We start from the raw sequence: 16,407 nt of genomic DNA, 5'->3' as shown, positions 1-16,407 counted from the left end.
TTTACAGACCACTCTTGTCAATTCAAAGTTTCATTTGCTGGAAAAAAATTATTAACCAGTAATATGAATTAAGTAATTTTAAAGTACAGGAGGCTTTTGTGCAATTTTAATTTGAATTAATAGATAATAGGCAGAGCGTGGAGCACCACAGGAGTGGTCCCAAGTATTTAAACAGCAGCGTGGCGGAGCAGCGGGAGAGCAGGGAAAAGAAACTTGAGAAAATTTGCAAATGTGACATTTGCCGATGAGCCCGTGTAAACTAAGGTAAGTCAATTTCGTATACACTCTAATAATTGCAGCTGGTTATTATTGATTGAGAAATAACTATTAAATAAATAAGAGTTAAACTGATACTAAGATTAAAACATATAAATATCATTAGAGATGAAGGGGTGGGTTCCTGGGTGACCGTGTGCGCAGGAAGTGTCTCCAGTAGTTCGAGCTGAGAGTCTGAGCTTGAGGAGTGGCTGGAATCACTGCAGGACATACGGGAGGCTGAGCAGTTCCTGGATCATACGTTCCAGGAGATGGTCACCCCACAGCCACAAAGCTCAGGACAGTAAGTGCGTGACCATCCAGCAGGCAGTGCAGGAATCCTCGGAGTGTGTTGCTCACTAACCGGTTTTCAGTGTTGAATACTGGTGAGGGTGACGACACCTCGAAGGAGTGCAGTCCGGAGTATGGCACTGAGGGGAAGGACTGCACAGGAGAGCACAGCAAGGTGTAGGCATGCAGTGGATATAAGGGATTCAATAGTCAGGGAGACACTGACTTTTCTGTAACTGCCGACGTGAGTCCCGCATTGTGTTGCCTCCCTGGTGCCGGGGAAAGGACATCACTGGGAGGGTGCAGAATATTGAGGGGTTAAGGGGAACAGTCAGAAGTTGTGATGCGTGTGGGAACCAATGACTTAGGAAGGAAAAGGGTTGAGGTCCTGCCGTCAGTTTCAGGAGCTAGGGAGAAAGTTAGAAAGCAGGACCTCAAAAGGTAGTAATCTCTGGATTACTCCCAGTGCAACGCGCTAGTGAGTATAGGAATAGTAGGATAAGATAGGTTAATGCGTGGTTGGAGAAATGGTGCAGGAGGGAGGGCTTCAGATTCCTGGGGCATTGGGACCAGTTCTTGGGCAGGAGGGATCTGTTCAAGATGGACGGGTTGCATCTCAACAAGGCTGGGACCAATGGCCTTGTGGCGAGGTTAAGTAGTGCTGTGGGGGAGGGTTTAAACTAATTTGACAGGGTGATGGGCACCAGGATGGAACATTAGAGAGGAGAAATAAGGTGCACAGGACTGGGAGGGGTAAATAGCAGTAGAGTAAAGAATAGTTCAGAAATTAGATCAAACGGGGCAAATGCTCAGTCGTCTAAGATGAGTTTGGAGTGACTGTGTAAATGCACGTAGCTTGGTGAGCTGCAGGCACAAGTCGACACATGGGACTATGTTACTGCCATTATATCAGAGACTTAGCTCAAAGAAGGGGAGGATTGGCTACAAGGTATTCAGGAAAGAAAGGAAGGGGTGTGGCAGTATTGATCAAAAACTATTATAGCATTGGAAAGGAATGATGTAGTTGAGGGGTTGGCCCATTGGTTAGAATTAAGGAACAATCATAGAAATTTACGGCACAGAAGAAGGCCATTTGGCTCATCGTGTCTGCCGGCCGAAAAAGAGTTATCCAGCCTAATCCCACTTTCTACCTCTTGGTCTGTAGCCTTGTAGGTTACGGCACTTCGAGTGCATATCCAAGTACTTTTTAAATGTGGTGAGGGTTTCTTCCTCGACCACCCCTTCCAGACCCCCACCGCCCTGTGGGTGAAAAGTTTTCTCCTCCTCTCCCCTCTAATCCTTCTACCAATTACTTTAATTGGTTATTGACCTCTCTGCTAAGGGAGATAGGTCCTTCCTATCCACTCTAGACCCCTCATAATTTTATACACCTCAATTAAACCTCCCCTCAGCCTCCTCTGTTCCAAAGAAAACAACCCCAGCCTATCCAATCTTTCCTCATAGCTAAAATTCTCCAGTCCTGGCAACATCCTCTTCTATCTCCTCTGTACCCTCTCTAATGCAATCACATCTTTCCTGTAATGTTGTGACCAGAACTGTATGCAGTACTCTAGCTGTGGCCTAACTTAATGTTTTATACAATAGAGGAGCTATAATGCTATAGTGTATACTATAGGCCACCAAATAGTGGGAAGGAGATAGAGGAGCAAATTTGCAGGTAAATTACGGAAAGGTGCAAGAACTGTAGAGTAGTGATAATGGAGACTTCAATTATCCCAATATAGACTGGGATAGTCAATGTGAAGGACAAAGGGAGAAGAATCCCTGAAATGTAGACAAGAACTTTTTTGATCTGTGTGTTTCCAGCCCAACGAGGTAGAAAGCAGTGCTGGATCTAGTTCTGGGGAATGATGTGGGGCAAGTGGAGCATGTTTCAGTGGGGGAGTATTTGGGGGAGGGGGGTGGGGGAAGTGATTATTAGGTTTAGATTGGTTATGGAAAAGGACAAGGGATAACCAAACTTAAAAATACTTAACTGGAGGAGGGCTAATTTCAGTGATCTTGCCCTGGTGGATTGGAATCAAAAATTGGCAGGCAAAACAGTAATTGAACAATGGGAGGCCTTCAAGAAGGAGTTGGTTCGGGTACAGAGTAGACACATTCCCACGAGGGGGAAAGGAAGGGCATTCAGAACTAGAGCTCCCTGGATGACTAAAGATATAGAGATTAAAATGAAACAGAAAAAGGAGGCTTATGACAAATGTAAGATATGTAATATAGTAGAGAACCAGGCTGAATACAGAAGGGACAGAGGAGATCTAAAGGGAATGAGGGGCAAAAAGAGTGAGAATAGATTAGCAGCTAATATAAAGGGAACCCAAAAGTCTTTTATAATGTATAGTGAAAAGGTGGGGCCGATTAGGGACAAAAAAGGAGATCTTGTGGAGGCAGAGGGGTACTAAATGAATATTTTGCATCGGTCTTCACTAGAGAACTGGATGCTGTCAATGTAGCAGTAAAGGTGGAGGTAGTAGTGATAGTGGGTAGGATGAAAATGAAGAGGTTCTCAAAGTAGAAGAGTCACCCGGTCCAGAAGGGATGCATCCTAGGTTACTGAGGGGAGTAAAGGTAGAAATTGCAGAGGCTCTAGCCACAATTTTCCAATCCTCCTTGTATATGGGAGTGGTGCCAGAGGACTGGAGGATTGCAAATGTTACACCCCTGCTCAAAAAAGGAGATATAAACCTGTCAATTACAGGCCAGTCAGCCTAATGGTGGTGGGAAAGCTTTGAGACAATAATCCAGCACAAAATTAATTAGCACTTGGAAAAGTATGGGCTAATAAATGAAAGTCAGCATGGATTTGTTAGTGGAAAATCATGTTTGACTAACTTGATTGAGTTCTTTGAAGTAACAGAGAGGGTTGATGTGTATTTGGACTTTCAAAAGGCATTTGATAAAGTACCATATAATAGACTTGTTAACAAAATTAAAGCCCATGGAATTAAAGGGACAGACAGTGTGGATACAAAATTGGCTAAGGGACAGAAAGCAGAGAGTAGTGGTCAATAGTTACTTTTCAGACTGGAGGGAAGTATGCAGTGGTGTCCCCCGGGGGTCGGTATTAGGACCACTGCTCTTTTTGATATGTTAATAACCTGGACTTGGGATTATAGGGTATAATTTAAAAGTTTGCAGATGACACTAACTCGGAAATGTAGTAAATGTGGAGGATAGTAACAGGCTTCAGGCGGACCTGTCCATTCAGCCATTTGTAACACGGGACCAGGTTCGGAACCAGTATGTACATCTTGTGCCCTTGAGATTGCTGTCTTGCAACTGGGAGTGGAGGAAGAAGGGAAGATGAGAAGCCTTCAAAATTAGCTGTGTTGTGTTAATGTATAGCTATTGCGCAAGTCTCCTAATGTACTAATCTAATCACCTCCCACCTACTCAAGGTTGATTTGCACAAAAATGTGCTTTGAATGACTAACTGCATCCAGCTTTACCTCACCATCGCCTCTCTTGACCCCTCCACTGTCTTGGATTTGTCACACTGCTTGTCTGACATCCAGTACTGGATGAGCAAAAATTTCTTCCCAACTAAATATTGGGAAGACCGAAGCCATTGACTTCGGTCCCCGCCACAAACTCTGTTCCCTAGCCACCAACTCCATCCCTCTCCCTGGCCACTGTCTGAGCCTGAACCAGACTGTTCGCAACCTTGGCGTTCTATTTAACCCTGAGATGAGCTTCTGACCACATATCCGCTCCATCACCAAGATCGCCTTCTTCCATCTCTGTAATATTGTCCAGCTTTGACCCTGCCTCAGCTCACCTGCTGAAACCCTCAAAAATGCCTTTTGTTACCTCTAGACTTGGCTATTCCAATGCTCTCCTGGCCAGCTTCCCATCTTCCACTTCGTCCAAAACTCCGCTGCTCGTATCCTAACTCGCACCAAGTCCCATTCACCATCACCCCTGTGCTCGCTGACCTACATTGGCTTCTGGTCTGGGAACGCCTCAATTTTTAAAATTCACATCCTTGTTTTCAAATCCCTCCATGGCCTCACCCCTCCCTCTCTAACCTTCTCCAGTCCTACAACCCTCCGCGATCTCTGCGCTCCTCCAGTTATTGCCTTTTGCGCAACCTCTATTCTAATCACTCCACTATTGGTGGCCGTGCCTTCAGCTTCCTAGGCCCTAAGCTCTGGAATTCCCTCCCTAAACCTCTCCGCCTCTCTCCTTTTAAGACGCTCCTTTAAAACCTATCTCTTTGACCAAGCTTTTGGTCATTTGTCCTAATATTTCCTTGTGTGGCTTGGTGTCAAATTTTATTTGATAACGTTCCTGTGAAGCACCTTGGGACATTTTACTGTGTTAAAAGCATTATATAAATGCAAGATGTTGGATGTGAAGAGGCAGTGGATGGAGGCCACTTATCAGTGTGTTTTTATTTGCTGCGTGTCTGGTTACTGATTTCCATACCAAAAGTTGGGGGTCGGGGCGGGCGGTGGGGTGCCTACTTTGCTACTAGTGATGCACCAAAGTGCTCTACCCATTCACTGATGTAACGGAGCATTTTGGTGCATCAAATTGCACAACAGGATTTGTACTGAAGCCAGCGCTCCCCAAAATAAGTAATTCCTTCAAAACTAGGTTTTGATTTTTTGATGGAAATTGTGCAGAATATAGTTTTAAAACGCCTTATTTGTCTTCCCTATTGGCTATTGCATGCCAGCCTTTCAGCGGTGACATTGGAGAGCATTTCAGAACAGACCTTACTGTTCACAAACCTTTTGTGGTGAAATGGCCTCACCGTCTGTGTAAAAGTGCTGCTGCTGCTACACTGCCCTCTTTTTTTGTTGGGAGAATAAATGTGCACTTTTTTGGAACTGCGTTTAGCATCAGTGAAGGCCTCGGTGAAGATCTGCAGTATTGTTGCTCGATTGGTATTCGGGGGTCTCCTGGAGCCCATCAATAAAGCTGCTTGGAACAACATTACTTCATCCCTATCCTGTCTTGCTATACCAACAATTCTGACTGCCATTTCTCCAGGAAATCCTTGGTTTATCCAATACAAGGTGTGGAGATGCCAGTGATGGACTGGGGTGGACAAATGTAAGGAGTCGCACAGCACCAGGTTATAGTCAAACAGCTTTATTTGAAATCACAGGCTTTCGGAGCTTTGCTCCTTCGTCAGGTGAAGTGAAGAGATGCATATAGGCACAGCATATATAGTCAGAGAACAAAGCCTGGTGATTACAGATAATCTTTCTAACTGCCCTTTATCACACCTTGGCAGAGAGATAATCACAGCAATCAAAGGAGTGAATGGTGTTCAAACAGGTTAGTCAGGGAAACATTACGTCCAAGAATACTGAGGTGGGGGTCACAAGGGGTCAAATGTAGCAGATGCTGGGTTTGTATTGAAAACAGATAATTTTTTTTGCTGGAAATCGCAGCAGGTCCGGCCGCATCTGTGTATGGAGAACAAGCCAACTACGACTTGAGTCCAGATGACTCTACGTCAGGTGGGGTTACATGTAGCGTGACATGAGCCCAAGATCCCGGTTGAGGCCGTCCTCATGGGTGCGGAACTTGGCTATCAATTTCTGCTCGACGATTTTGCGTTGTCGTGTGTCTCGAAGGCCGCCTTGGAGAATGCTTACCCGAAGATCGGAGGCTGAATGTCCTTGACTGCTGAAGTGTTCCCCGACTGGTAGGGAACCCTCCTGCCTGGCGATTGTTGTGCGGTGTCCGTTCATCCGTTGTCGCAGTGTCTGCATGGTCTCGCAGATGTACCATGCTCCGGGACATCCTTACCTGCAACGTATGAGGTAGACAATGTTGGCCGAGTCACAGGAGTATGAACCGTGTACCTGGTGGGTGGTGCCCTCTCGTGTGATGGTGGTATCTGTGTCGATGATCTGGCATGTCTTGCAGAGGTTGTGTGGTGTCGTGGTCGCTGTTCTGAAAGCTGGGTAATTTGCTGCGAACGATGGTCTGTTTGAGGTTAGGTGGCTGTTTGAAGGCGAGTAGTGGAGGCGTGGGGATAGCCTTAGCGAGGTGTTCGTCGTCATCGATGACATGTTGAAGGCTGCAAAGAACATGGCGTAGTTTCTCCGCTCCGGGGAAGTACTGGACGACGAAGGGTACTCTGTTGGTTGTGTCCCGTGTTAGTCGTCTGAGGAGGTCTATGCGATTTTTCGCTGTGGCCCGTCTGAACTGTCGATCGACGAGTCGAGCGTCATATCCCATTCTTACGCGGGCGTCTTTCAGCGTCTGTAGGTGTCCATCGCGTTCCTCCTCGTCTGAGCAGATCCTGTGTATTCGCAGGGCCTGTCCATAGGGGATGGTCTCTTTGACGTGGTTAGGGTGGAAGCTGGAGAAGTGGAGCATCGTGTGGTAGTCCGTGGGCCTGCGGTAGAGTGAGGTGCTGAGGTGCCCGTCTTTGATGGAGATTCGTGTGTTCAAGAATGAAACCGATTCTGAGGAGTAGTCCATGGTGAGCTTGATGGTGGGATGGAACTTGTTGATGTTATCGTGTAGTCTCTTCAGTGATTCTTCGCCGTGGGTCCATAGGAAGAAAATGTCGTCTATGTATCTGGTGTATAGCGTTGGTATTCTTGGCTGTAATGTTTCCCTGACTAACCTGTTTGAACACCATTCACTCCTTTGATTGCTGTGATTATCTCTCTGCCGAGGTGTGAAAAAGGGCAGTTAGAAAGATTATCTGTAATCTGACTATATATGCTGTGCCTATATGCATCTCTTCACTTCACCTGACGAAGGAGTAAAGCTCCGAAAGCTTGTGATTTCAAATAAAGCTGTTTGACTATAACCTGGTGTTGTGCGACTCCTTACATTTATCCAATACAAATTCTGCATATATTCCTCCTCACTGAGAAAATTCTCTTTATATGGAAAAAAAACTTTTCCTTGGCTAGTATAGGCCAAATAAAGTCTAAGATGGAGATTTCTTGTAGGTTATCCTTGGCAACAGGACCCTTTAATTCCTTATCTGCAGCTGTTGTAACTGCTCACGTAAGCTAGAGATTTAAAAAAATTGTGAATGCTGGAAATCTGATGTAAAAATAGAAAGTGCTGGCAACACTTTAGGTTTCACTAATTTCTCCCCATCCCCTTCCAATTTTCTCCCCTGAAGGAGCTGGCTCACCAGTGGGTGCAGTTCCACAGGTCTCAGCTGCCCTCCCATACCTGGCCCAAGTGACTATTCTTCATGCCTGAACCAGACATAACTCTGGTTGACTTTATGCCCCTCTGCTTCTCTTCTCTTTCTCCCCCCCCCCCCCCCCTCCCTGGATGATGTCAGCTAACAAAGCTGCAATTAAGCATTGAATCTGGGGCCTTCCTGATCTGAGATTGAGGGTTTTTTTCCCCCATTCATCCTCAGGATGTGAACTTTGCTGACAAGGCCTGCATTTATTGCCCATCCCTAGTTGCCCTGAGAAGGTGGTTTGGCACAACTGAGTGGCTTGCAAGACCACTTCAGAGGTCAGTTAAGAATCATCCACATTAGTGTGGGACTAGTGATATATAGGTCAGACTAGGTAAGGGTGGCAGGTTTCCTTCCATAAAGGACATTAATGAACCAGCTGGATTTTTACGAGAATCCGGCAGCTTCATGGTTACTTTTACTGATACCAGCTTTTTATTTCCATATTCTATTTAAACTGAATTCAAATTCTCAAAAGGCCATGATGGGATTTGTAGTCATGTTCTCTGGATTATTAGTCCAGGCCTCTGGAAAAACTAATTAACCTAACCACTACACTACTGTACCGCACCAGTTAGTCTTTACCCAGCTTCTTCAGTTCTATTTGAAAATGCTGGAGGGTAGAGGGAACTAAATGAAGTATAAAAATAACAAAGGAATATGTTATAGTGGTATGTATGAGCATGTGTTCTTTTCCCTGATTTCTATTTGTTGTCAGATAGTGCAGGCAAAATACTAGCCTCTCCAATTCCCGCTTCTGTCCGATTTCCCCAATCGCTGAAGAGGTTTGAGCAGAATAGTAGAGAGAGAGAGAAATAAAGGTACTGCTGGCCATGGTAGAGGAAAAATGTTTCCTGTTGTTTTCTTGTTAGAGGCTGTTGCTATGCACACCATTTAAAATCACTGCACAGCTTTCAATAGTTCCTAAAGACAACACATTCTTCCTGAATGAATACCTGTTGGGACTGCTGAATGAATTGCAGCTTCTCTGCATTGCGTCCTTCAGCCCAAAGCAACAGTGGGCTGGGTCCAACTACAGTCTCCCATGGCCAGCACCTTATTACTATACGCAAGGTATATAGAGTGTTTGGGAAGGATCTTTATTATCTCTTGTTTCTGTTGATGCAGATTCTGTCTGAGAAACCCAGTTGTACCATGGGCTGCGCCATCCAGTTGTTTTTGACTATGACGTAAAAGACTTTGTCTCGGATCAGTCATTTCATGCTTGAAAGTAGTTGCTGGTAAGTCTACTGTTTTTTTTTACTGTTAGCAAGTTTGCATTTCTACCCCTTGGTTGAAGTAGGAACCCCTCATGTTTTCTAAGAGCACAGTGTGTGGCCAATGGCACCATTGGATGACCTGTTCCCATGTGTGTGGGATAAGGCATTTAATCCACATAATGTTCCAACCGGGACTCGTGTCATCAGCGCTACTTTCTCATGACCCACTGGAAATTGTAAAATCATTTTCAAGCAATTATACAATGGCAGTCAGTGCAGCTGTATCCATGGTAACTGCTGCCTAATTACTTTCAGGGCTCCCTGAAGGCCTTGAAGATCAGTGGTTCTTGTGAAGTATAGCAGGGTACCCAACCTGTGGCACCCTAGCCTAGCCCAGCGCAACGCAGTCTTAGTTGAGCTTATGGATCTTTGAGGTCTATAAAGGGCTGTTCTTAGCACTATTGCCTCAAAGGTGGGTAAATCCTAAATCACAACAAGGTTAGCTAACATTGAAGAGGCTGAGCTATACATGAACGAATGGTAATATGGATATGTGACACTCTTTCTTGGAACACCCATATAACCCACAAAAATTCAAACTTAGGCACCCCTGTAGTATTAAGTCATAGAGGAGATGACCTTGCATTTGAGGTTTTATCACATCTCTCAAACATCCCAAAGTGTATTATTATGCAATTATAATGGGTAAACATGGCAGCTATTTTGTGCACAGCAAGTTCCCACAAACAATGAAATAAATGATCAACTTGTCTTTTTTGGTGGTAGTGGTAGAAGGAGGAATATTGACTAGAATACTGGGAGAATTCCCTGGGATCTACCAATGCCCAACAGGACAAGGAGACAAGGCATTGTTTTAACTTCATCTGAAGAAAGCACCATTCACGCCAGAGCATGCCTAGTCTGTGTTGAGGGAGTTGATCTCTGCTGGAGTTGCAGTTTGGGTGATGCAATTGGCCTCTGCCATGAGTTAGGGAGGCACAAAAATTGTTGCCTAGCAATAGGTGAAGTTATCAAAGTCCGTGAATGAACTATGTTTTGTAGAGGCATTTGAAAGTGAGAAGTGGGAACAGGTTTAGAAATAGTATGTGGGGACATGATGTGCTCCAGGAGCTGCCACAAGGTGGAGTGGAATAAGGGATTCAAAGAAGGCTAGAGTCTGAAGAGCAAAGGGCATGTCCTGGATGTAGGGCTAGAGGAAGTTGCAGAAGTATAGAAGAGCGAGGCCATGGGGGAATTCATAGGCAAGGCTTTTGGATTCAATGCCAATAGAGGTTGGTGAGCACCGGGTGCGACAAGGTGTGAGCATTAGAATTTTGCTTGATTTTGATGTAGGTGTGGAGCTTGGGAGACTAATGAGGGAGCATTGCAGAAGTCAAGCCAATACGTGACACAGGTGTGGATGAGGATTTGACTGGTGATGGGGGAAGAGGCAGGGGCAGAGACAGAAACGAAGCATTAGCATTTAAATAGCATCTTGTCCTCAAGACATCCCAAAGTACTTCATATTGAATTATTTTTTGAAATGTTGTTTTGTAGGCAAACATGACAACCATTTATGCACAGCAAGGTCCCAAAACAGCAAATGAGGTAAATGACCAATTAAACTGTTTTTGGTGTTGGTATGAGGGCCAACGTCCTGCTTTTTTGCACATGGATTCTTATACATTTAACTGAGGAGGCCTTGCTTTAATGTCTCATGTGAAAGACGGCACCTCCAACGATGCGTTATTCCCTCAGTACTGCACTGAAATGGCAGCCCAGCTTATCTGCTCAAGTTTTGGTGTGGGTGTTGAACCTGCAACCTTCTGACTCAGTGGTGAGCGTGCTGCCAGCTAAGCCGAGCTGACACATCCTATTCATCGCCAAGGCCACCAAAATAAGAGGTGGAAATAAGTCGTTTTGGTGATGGATAGGATATATAGGGTTCGACTCTTTCAGGATCATGCAGTGTGCCATGAGATTCAGCCTGAATGAGCAGCTGGAATCAAGAACTGGGATGCAGAGTCTTAGGTGAGAGCTGAATAGGATGGCTTTGATCGTGCCAATATTGAGTTATTGAAGTGCTGCTCTTTTTTCCTAGATTGCTGACTTGGTGGAGGCTTGTTAGCCTGTTAATGCATAGAGTAAAGAAAGTTAAACTTGAAGACGATACCACGGAAAGTTGGAAAAGGTAAGTGATTTCAAAGGTTGTCCTACCCCTGTATGCTTAAATATTGACCTTGACTTCTGAAGTTGATGGAATTCTACCAGAATTGCATTTTTTTGAGATGTTAGACTGTACTGCTTGTCTGAATTTATGTATTAGATTGCTGCTTATATCCAGTGGCACATCACCTTTACATTATGATGGAAATTCCCTAATGTGTTAAGTAGTGCACAAAGGTTTGCTTTTAAGTCAGCAAACTGAATTTTTAACTCCATTGCATTTAGAGAGCTGACTCCATACTATAAGCACTACAGAGGCACTAACCAGTGCTTTCATCTGCTGTATTGGGGTGAGGTTGTATATAATGGATGCCTGATTGTGATTGCAAGGTAATCCGATCTGGGGGTCAGGTGATGAGAAACCGTAACCACAAAACTCAAGGAGTTTATCACCATCATCTGAACCCTAGGAAAGATTGAAATCAGTCCCATGCATCCTTCTATAAAATAAATATTTAAAAAAAATATATATATATACTGTGGAGTTTATATTTGTTGTGGGAGGCATGACCTTTGCCAACCAAATATTCTGCATAGTTGATACAGAATATGTGCATACTAAGGGGTTATTGATTTAAGATAATCCCTGGAACTTTGCTGACTTCTTTCCCTATATATGTTACAATCAACTGTGGTTTATCAATCAGTTTAATGCATTTGTCTCTTTTTTTGGGGCAAGAATAGTTACTGCCGTGGCAAGTGAAGAAGGCAACTTTTTCATTTGTTTTTAGGAAAAGTAGATGGAGAGTGTAGTAATTTAAGAACCCAGTTCTTGCATTCTCTTCCAGAGCGGAGCAGTAAAGCAAGATGTTGCATATAACATGCATGTGGTGAATGCACACGTGGATCCGATTGGCATGGCCTGATAAGCGAGGGCAAAAGTTCGGAGGGTTGAAGCTGGCTAGCCATGTGTCCGAAAAAGATAGGCAGACCCTTCAGCAGCAACGTCAGAAATTAGGCTATCACATGTATTCAGGAGACACTGGCAAAGGTGCAGGAGGTGCGCAAGGATCATATAGTTAAGTGCCACAATTTTAAAACTGTGAAAATAGTCAATGCTGTTGTATAAACAATGGTTTCTTTGCAGCTTACATCGTTAAATCCTTTCACCGAATTGTAGAGTAAGACTTTCATGCACACGCCTTTATTCCTTTCGTGAAGCAAATATATGCAGAGTGTAAGTCCTAGCCTTGTTTTATATTATTTCCAGGGAGCTTGGTGCAATGCAGAGGTGTGCCAGTATGTTTTCACTTATGAAGTGGTTGGGCATGGATTATTCCCCCCATAAGCACCTGCATTTTTTTTTGGTGGAGGGTGGTGGTGGTGCAGAATGAAGGGGGAAGAATGTAGATATGGAGGGGTCTTGAGGCAGGGAAAATAAGAGTCTAATTGTTGAGTACAGGGACCCGGTTCTGTCACTAGGATATCACACCCGTAGCAGAGTCCTGGGGACAGGTCCAGTGTCGTCACTAGGATATCAGTGAACTGAAATGGCTAGCGTGTGGAAGTTTGTGTTCAGTCTACTTGAATTGTGAAAAGCAGTGCTATTACAGATTTTGAATAATGTAATACTGTACTAAAGTGAAGTACTGGTGGTGGTCACAGATCTGTCACTGGGTGGGACAAATTTGAAGTGATGAACTAAGCATCAAACAATGTGTTTTGGCACAATATTAAAATGTATTGGCTTTAAATGAGTTTTTTTCTTTCTTATGGACTATTGGCCCCAGAATGCTAAAGGAGCCAGGTAACAGCACTGGATATTCAAGCTGAGCTGCTGGGGGACAGAGAGGTTAATTTTTAAAAATAAATTCCTTAGTTCAAAATTTAACTTTAAAAATGAATTTCCTCACCTCCCCACCTTTTACTTTCCAGTGTTGAGCTGAATTTGCTCAGTATAATTTGTTGTAGTTTTATGGTCACTGTTATGTTGAGAGACGTTTGTTTGTTTTTTAAAGAGACCTTTTTGAAGTCTATTTTCAATACTTGGAGACAGTGATGTAGCATCCTGTGAAGGATATGACTCCTATTTCATTCTATATTTTTTTTAAAAATAAGCAGTCTGTAACAAACTATTCAGTGTTCATGTAACAAGGTTCCCATTACAACAGAACAACAAAAGCAAAATACTGCGGGTGTTGGAAACCTGAAATAAAAACAGAAACTACTAGAAAACACTCGGCAGGTCAGGCAGCATCTGTGGCGAGAGACACAGTTAACATGACCTTTCATCAGAACTGGAAGATGTTGGAGATTAACTGCTTTTAAACAAGTACGGAGCCAGGGAAAAGGGGGAGGAAGGGAACAAAAGGGAGAGGTCTGTTAGGGTGGAGGGCAGGAGTGATTAAACGACGAACATGATGATCGTGCAAGGCAAAATGAGGTGACAATGAGAAGTATAGAAACAAAATATGGGTCCAGAGGGGGTGTAAATGGTTGCAGCAGAGGAGGTGGGAAACACAGAAAATCTGCCAGAGAAGGCTCCCATGGCCTGGGAATATGGCAAAAGTAAGACAGGTAGACCCCAGGGGTGCGGACCACCCTGCCAACCATGTACTGATAGGAGAACCCCAGCCCACAAATCCCTCCATTCCTAGTGGCTCTGGTGCAGCCATCCTCAATTAGCAGCACCTGCTGTGCGAGACAAAGTATTACAACAGTGATTAGCAGCATATGTCAAAATAAAGATGTTCCTCCACACTTGTTTGTGGATGGTATAACCATGTTTAACAAAAAGTGTTCTCTCCATTGTTGGAAAGGGGGGGGTGGGGGAAGTAGCTTCTAAAAATACAGTCTGGGCACATTTGGTTAATTTAGGCTACAGCTTTATTGCCATTTTAGCATGCATCAGTGCCCAAATGGCATTGTACATGCCAGAAAGTCCCAGGTATGTTTCCCAGTCTGTGGTGAATTAGTTGATCTCAGCCAGGCACCAGTTGGGTTCTTCAATTGACCTGAGTGTCTCTGGTAATAGAGTGGGGGGAGGGGGATGGAATCCACTTGGATATCCAGACTCCAGCACGTGTATTGGGAGTTTTAAAAAAAAAACTCGAATGCTGGAAATAAGAGCAGAAGATGCTAGAAATTGAAATAATTTGTCATCTCTGTTCCGTTCTAGTTTCACTGGACAACTGGCTGCTGTGATAATATTGGTGAAAGCAAACTTGCACCAATTCACACTGTTATATATACTAATCGGCACACGGTGATTGTGCCACATTGCATTGATGGTGTAGGATGTCATTCACTGCATCTCCACCAGCTGTGACATTCTACTGGTATATCGCTGGAGCCTTGCCTGACCTCATAGTTGTAATAGCCTTAGCGACTTCCCCTCGTGGTGGAAATGCTTTGGTCAGGTACTGCCATGGAAGCCGGGTGGGATAACACTTCAGAAGGTGGTGCGGATGGACATTTAAGTAGGCTGCTGAATCTGCATGTTCTGATCTGCCAGCAGGAATCCATCTGAGGCTTTGATTGCGGCTGAAATACAGAGGCTGTAATGACTTAGCCTTTTAAATGCTGCAAATGCATCTCTGCTTCTGTTGGAGAGCAACCTCCACCTTGTTTGCAAATTTATCAGCCCAGGCTCTTTGATCATTTCTTATTGCTCGTCTTCACTGCAAGTTAAGCTCTCTGTAGAGAGCCATATTCCCTCAAAGGCAGGCAATGCGCTTTCTTTCAATGCTATCTAGCATACCTTGGTTACATTAATCACATGACGTTGAGGGGAATGCAGTTTACTCTTAATTCAAAGTTATTTGATTCAAACTTTTTTAGCATTAAATTCTCTTTCAAATTATCTGACAATTCAAAATGTCAGGTGTAGACTGTACTATCAAAAAGCAGGGAATTATTGATAGTAAGCTGGATGTGATGCGATGGAACGAATAATGATTCCACTTTGAGGTTCGTGCTCTTTTGGTTGCACCGTTACATGAATGACCACTGTCCTGTGGGCCAACACCTTGCTGAAGAGCAACCCTTATTCCTGCATGTTTTTGTTGCTGTGATAGTCATTTAGTTACGCGTGATGCTCTTTGCACCATTGTTGTAAGTGGGCATGGTCAACATTTTGGTTTATAAATATTACTACTTTTTAATGTGTATTCACGTTTAAGACTAGTGTCTGGGATGTGTTGTCACCTCACACTAAAGCTGCAGTTACAACAGCTAAAACAAAGAGTTTCATGCATTTAAATAAATTTGCATTCATTCGGATCACATCACTCCTAACATTTCTAGGATGTGATGGCTCTGAATGTGGGCATAAAACATTAGAGTTCTGTTTTATACAGAGTGGGACCAGTGTTCAACATCATCTACTGTGTAGGGTGGTCCTGAGCCATGCAGAGAATATCTTGGGATTGATCCCTGGACTGTGCTGCGTTAGTTAAGCTCAGCAGGTCAGCAATTGGTGTGCAACTATTAGCCTCAACACCCCAGGGTTAGGGAGGGGGGAAATCAATCTGGGTTCCCACTCCTGTTTGCTGTCCAGTGATTCTTGCTGAAAAATGTGTGGACCCGAGCAGGAACAGTTTGGTCATGATACATTTGCCTCTTCCCCCTGTTCTGCTCAAATAAAATAGGAAATGCATGCTGTTTTTATGTCCACCACCAGCAAATCTGGCTTGTTGCACTTTACATATATACAAAGAAACAGGCATTTTCCAGGGACACAAGATGCTAGAGTCAGTATGTCTGCAGCTGTTCTCTCGACCTCTGTGAACTCACCCAGTGTTTACTTAACAGCCATTAGACTTTGTAACCTATTTTAGCAAAACCAAAATGTTGTCTTATGTATGGTATAATGTTCCTGTCCTTTTTAAAATAGCCTGTCGTCTCTTATTGTAAGCGGTGCTACAGGAAATTTGCTGATGTTTATATGAACTATTTTGCATCAAGCCGGCATCCTTCATAATCCTGATGGACTTGTCACACTTTGTTATAGAAGTGTTGATCTGAAATTTACAGTCCTGTGATTGCTCTCAAGTTTACAAGCAAATAACATGACTTGGATTCCCACAGGAGCACGTAAAGCAGTGCTCTTATAAGGACAGGTTAAGTTAAGCATTGTTCTTAAATGGCAGACCAGTTTAGCTGCTAACCATCATGACCCAAGCTCCAGACCCCATACTACCTGTGAGTAGCACCATGGGAGATGAGCTAGTATTCACTGTCTCTGCTCCTGAGATGAATGGCTATTTGAGTGAG

The 16,407-nt window shown here is 43.9% G+C and overlaps 1 protein-coding gene across 5 annotated transcripts in view; it reads left to right on the top strand.

Annotated features, from left to right (window-relative positions):
- The window catches only part of dpp9 (dipeptidyl-peptidase 9), a 92,650-nt gene that overhangs the window by 26,041 nt on the left and 50,202 nt on the right, over positions 1 to 16,407 (top strand). For 2 of the 5 annotated variants that reach the window (XM_067968084.1, XM_067968086.1), the window contains exons 2-3: positions 8,876 to 8,988; positions 11,069 to 11,158. In XM_067968084.1, the coding sequence (XP_067824185.1) occupies positions 11,103 to 11,158 (56 nt within the window). In that variant the 5' untranslated portion in view covers positions 8,876 to 8,988; positions 11,069 to 11,102. Of the gene's footprint in view, positions 1 to 123; positions 265 to 8,875; positions 8,989 to 11,068; positions 11,159 to 11,995; positions 12,212 to 16,407 lie in introns of those variants that run through there. The other 3 variants (XM_067968085.1, XM_067968088.1, XM_067968087.1) reach the window with 3 other exon arrangements.

The sequence above is a fragment of the Heptranchias perlo genome, chromosome 29 (assembly GCF_035084215.1).
Source record: "Heptranchias perlo isolate sHepPer1 chromosome 29, sHepPer1.hap1, whole genome shotgun sequence".
Taxonomy (NCBI): Eukaryota; Metazoa; Chordata; class Chondrichthyes; order Hexanchiformes; family Hexanchidae; genus Heptranchias; species Heptranchias perlo.
Note: the sequence above shows the minus strand (reverse complement) of the source record. Positions and strands in the feature narration are given on the sequence as shown.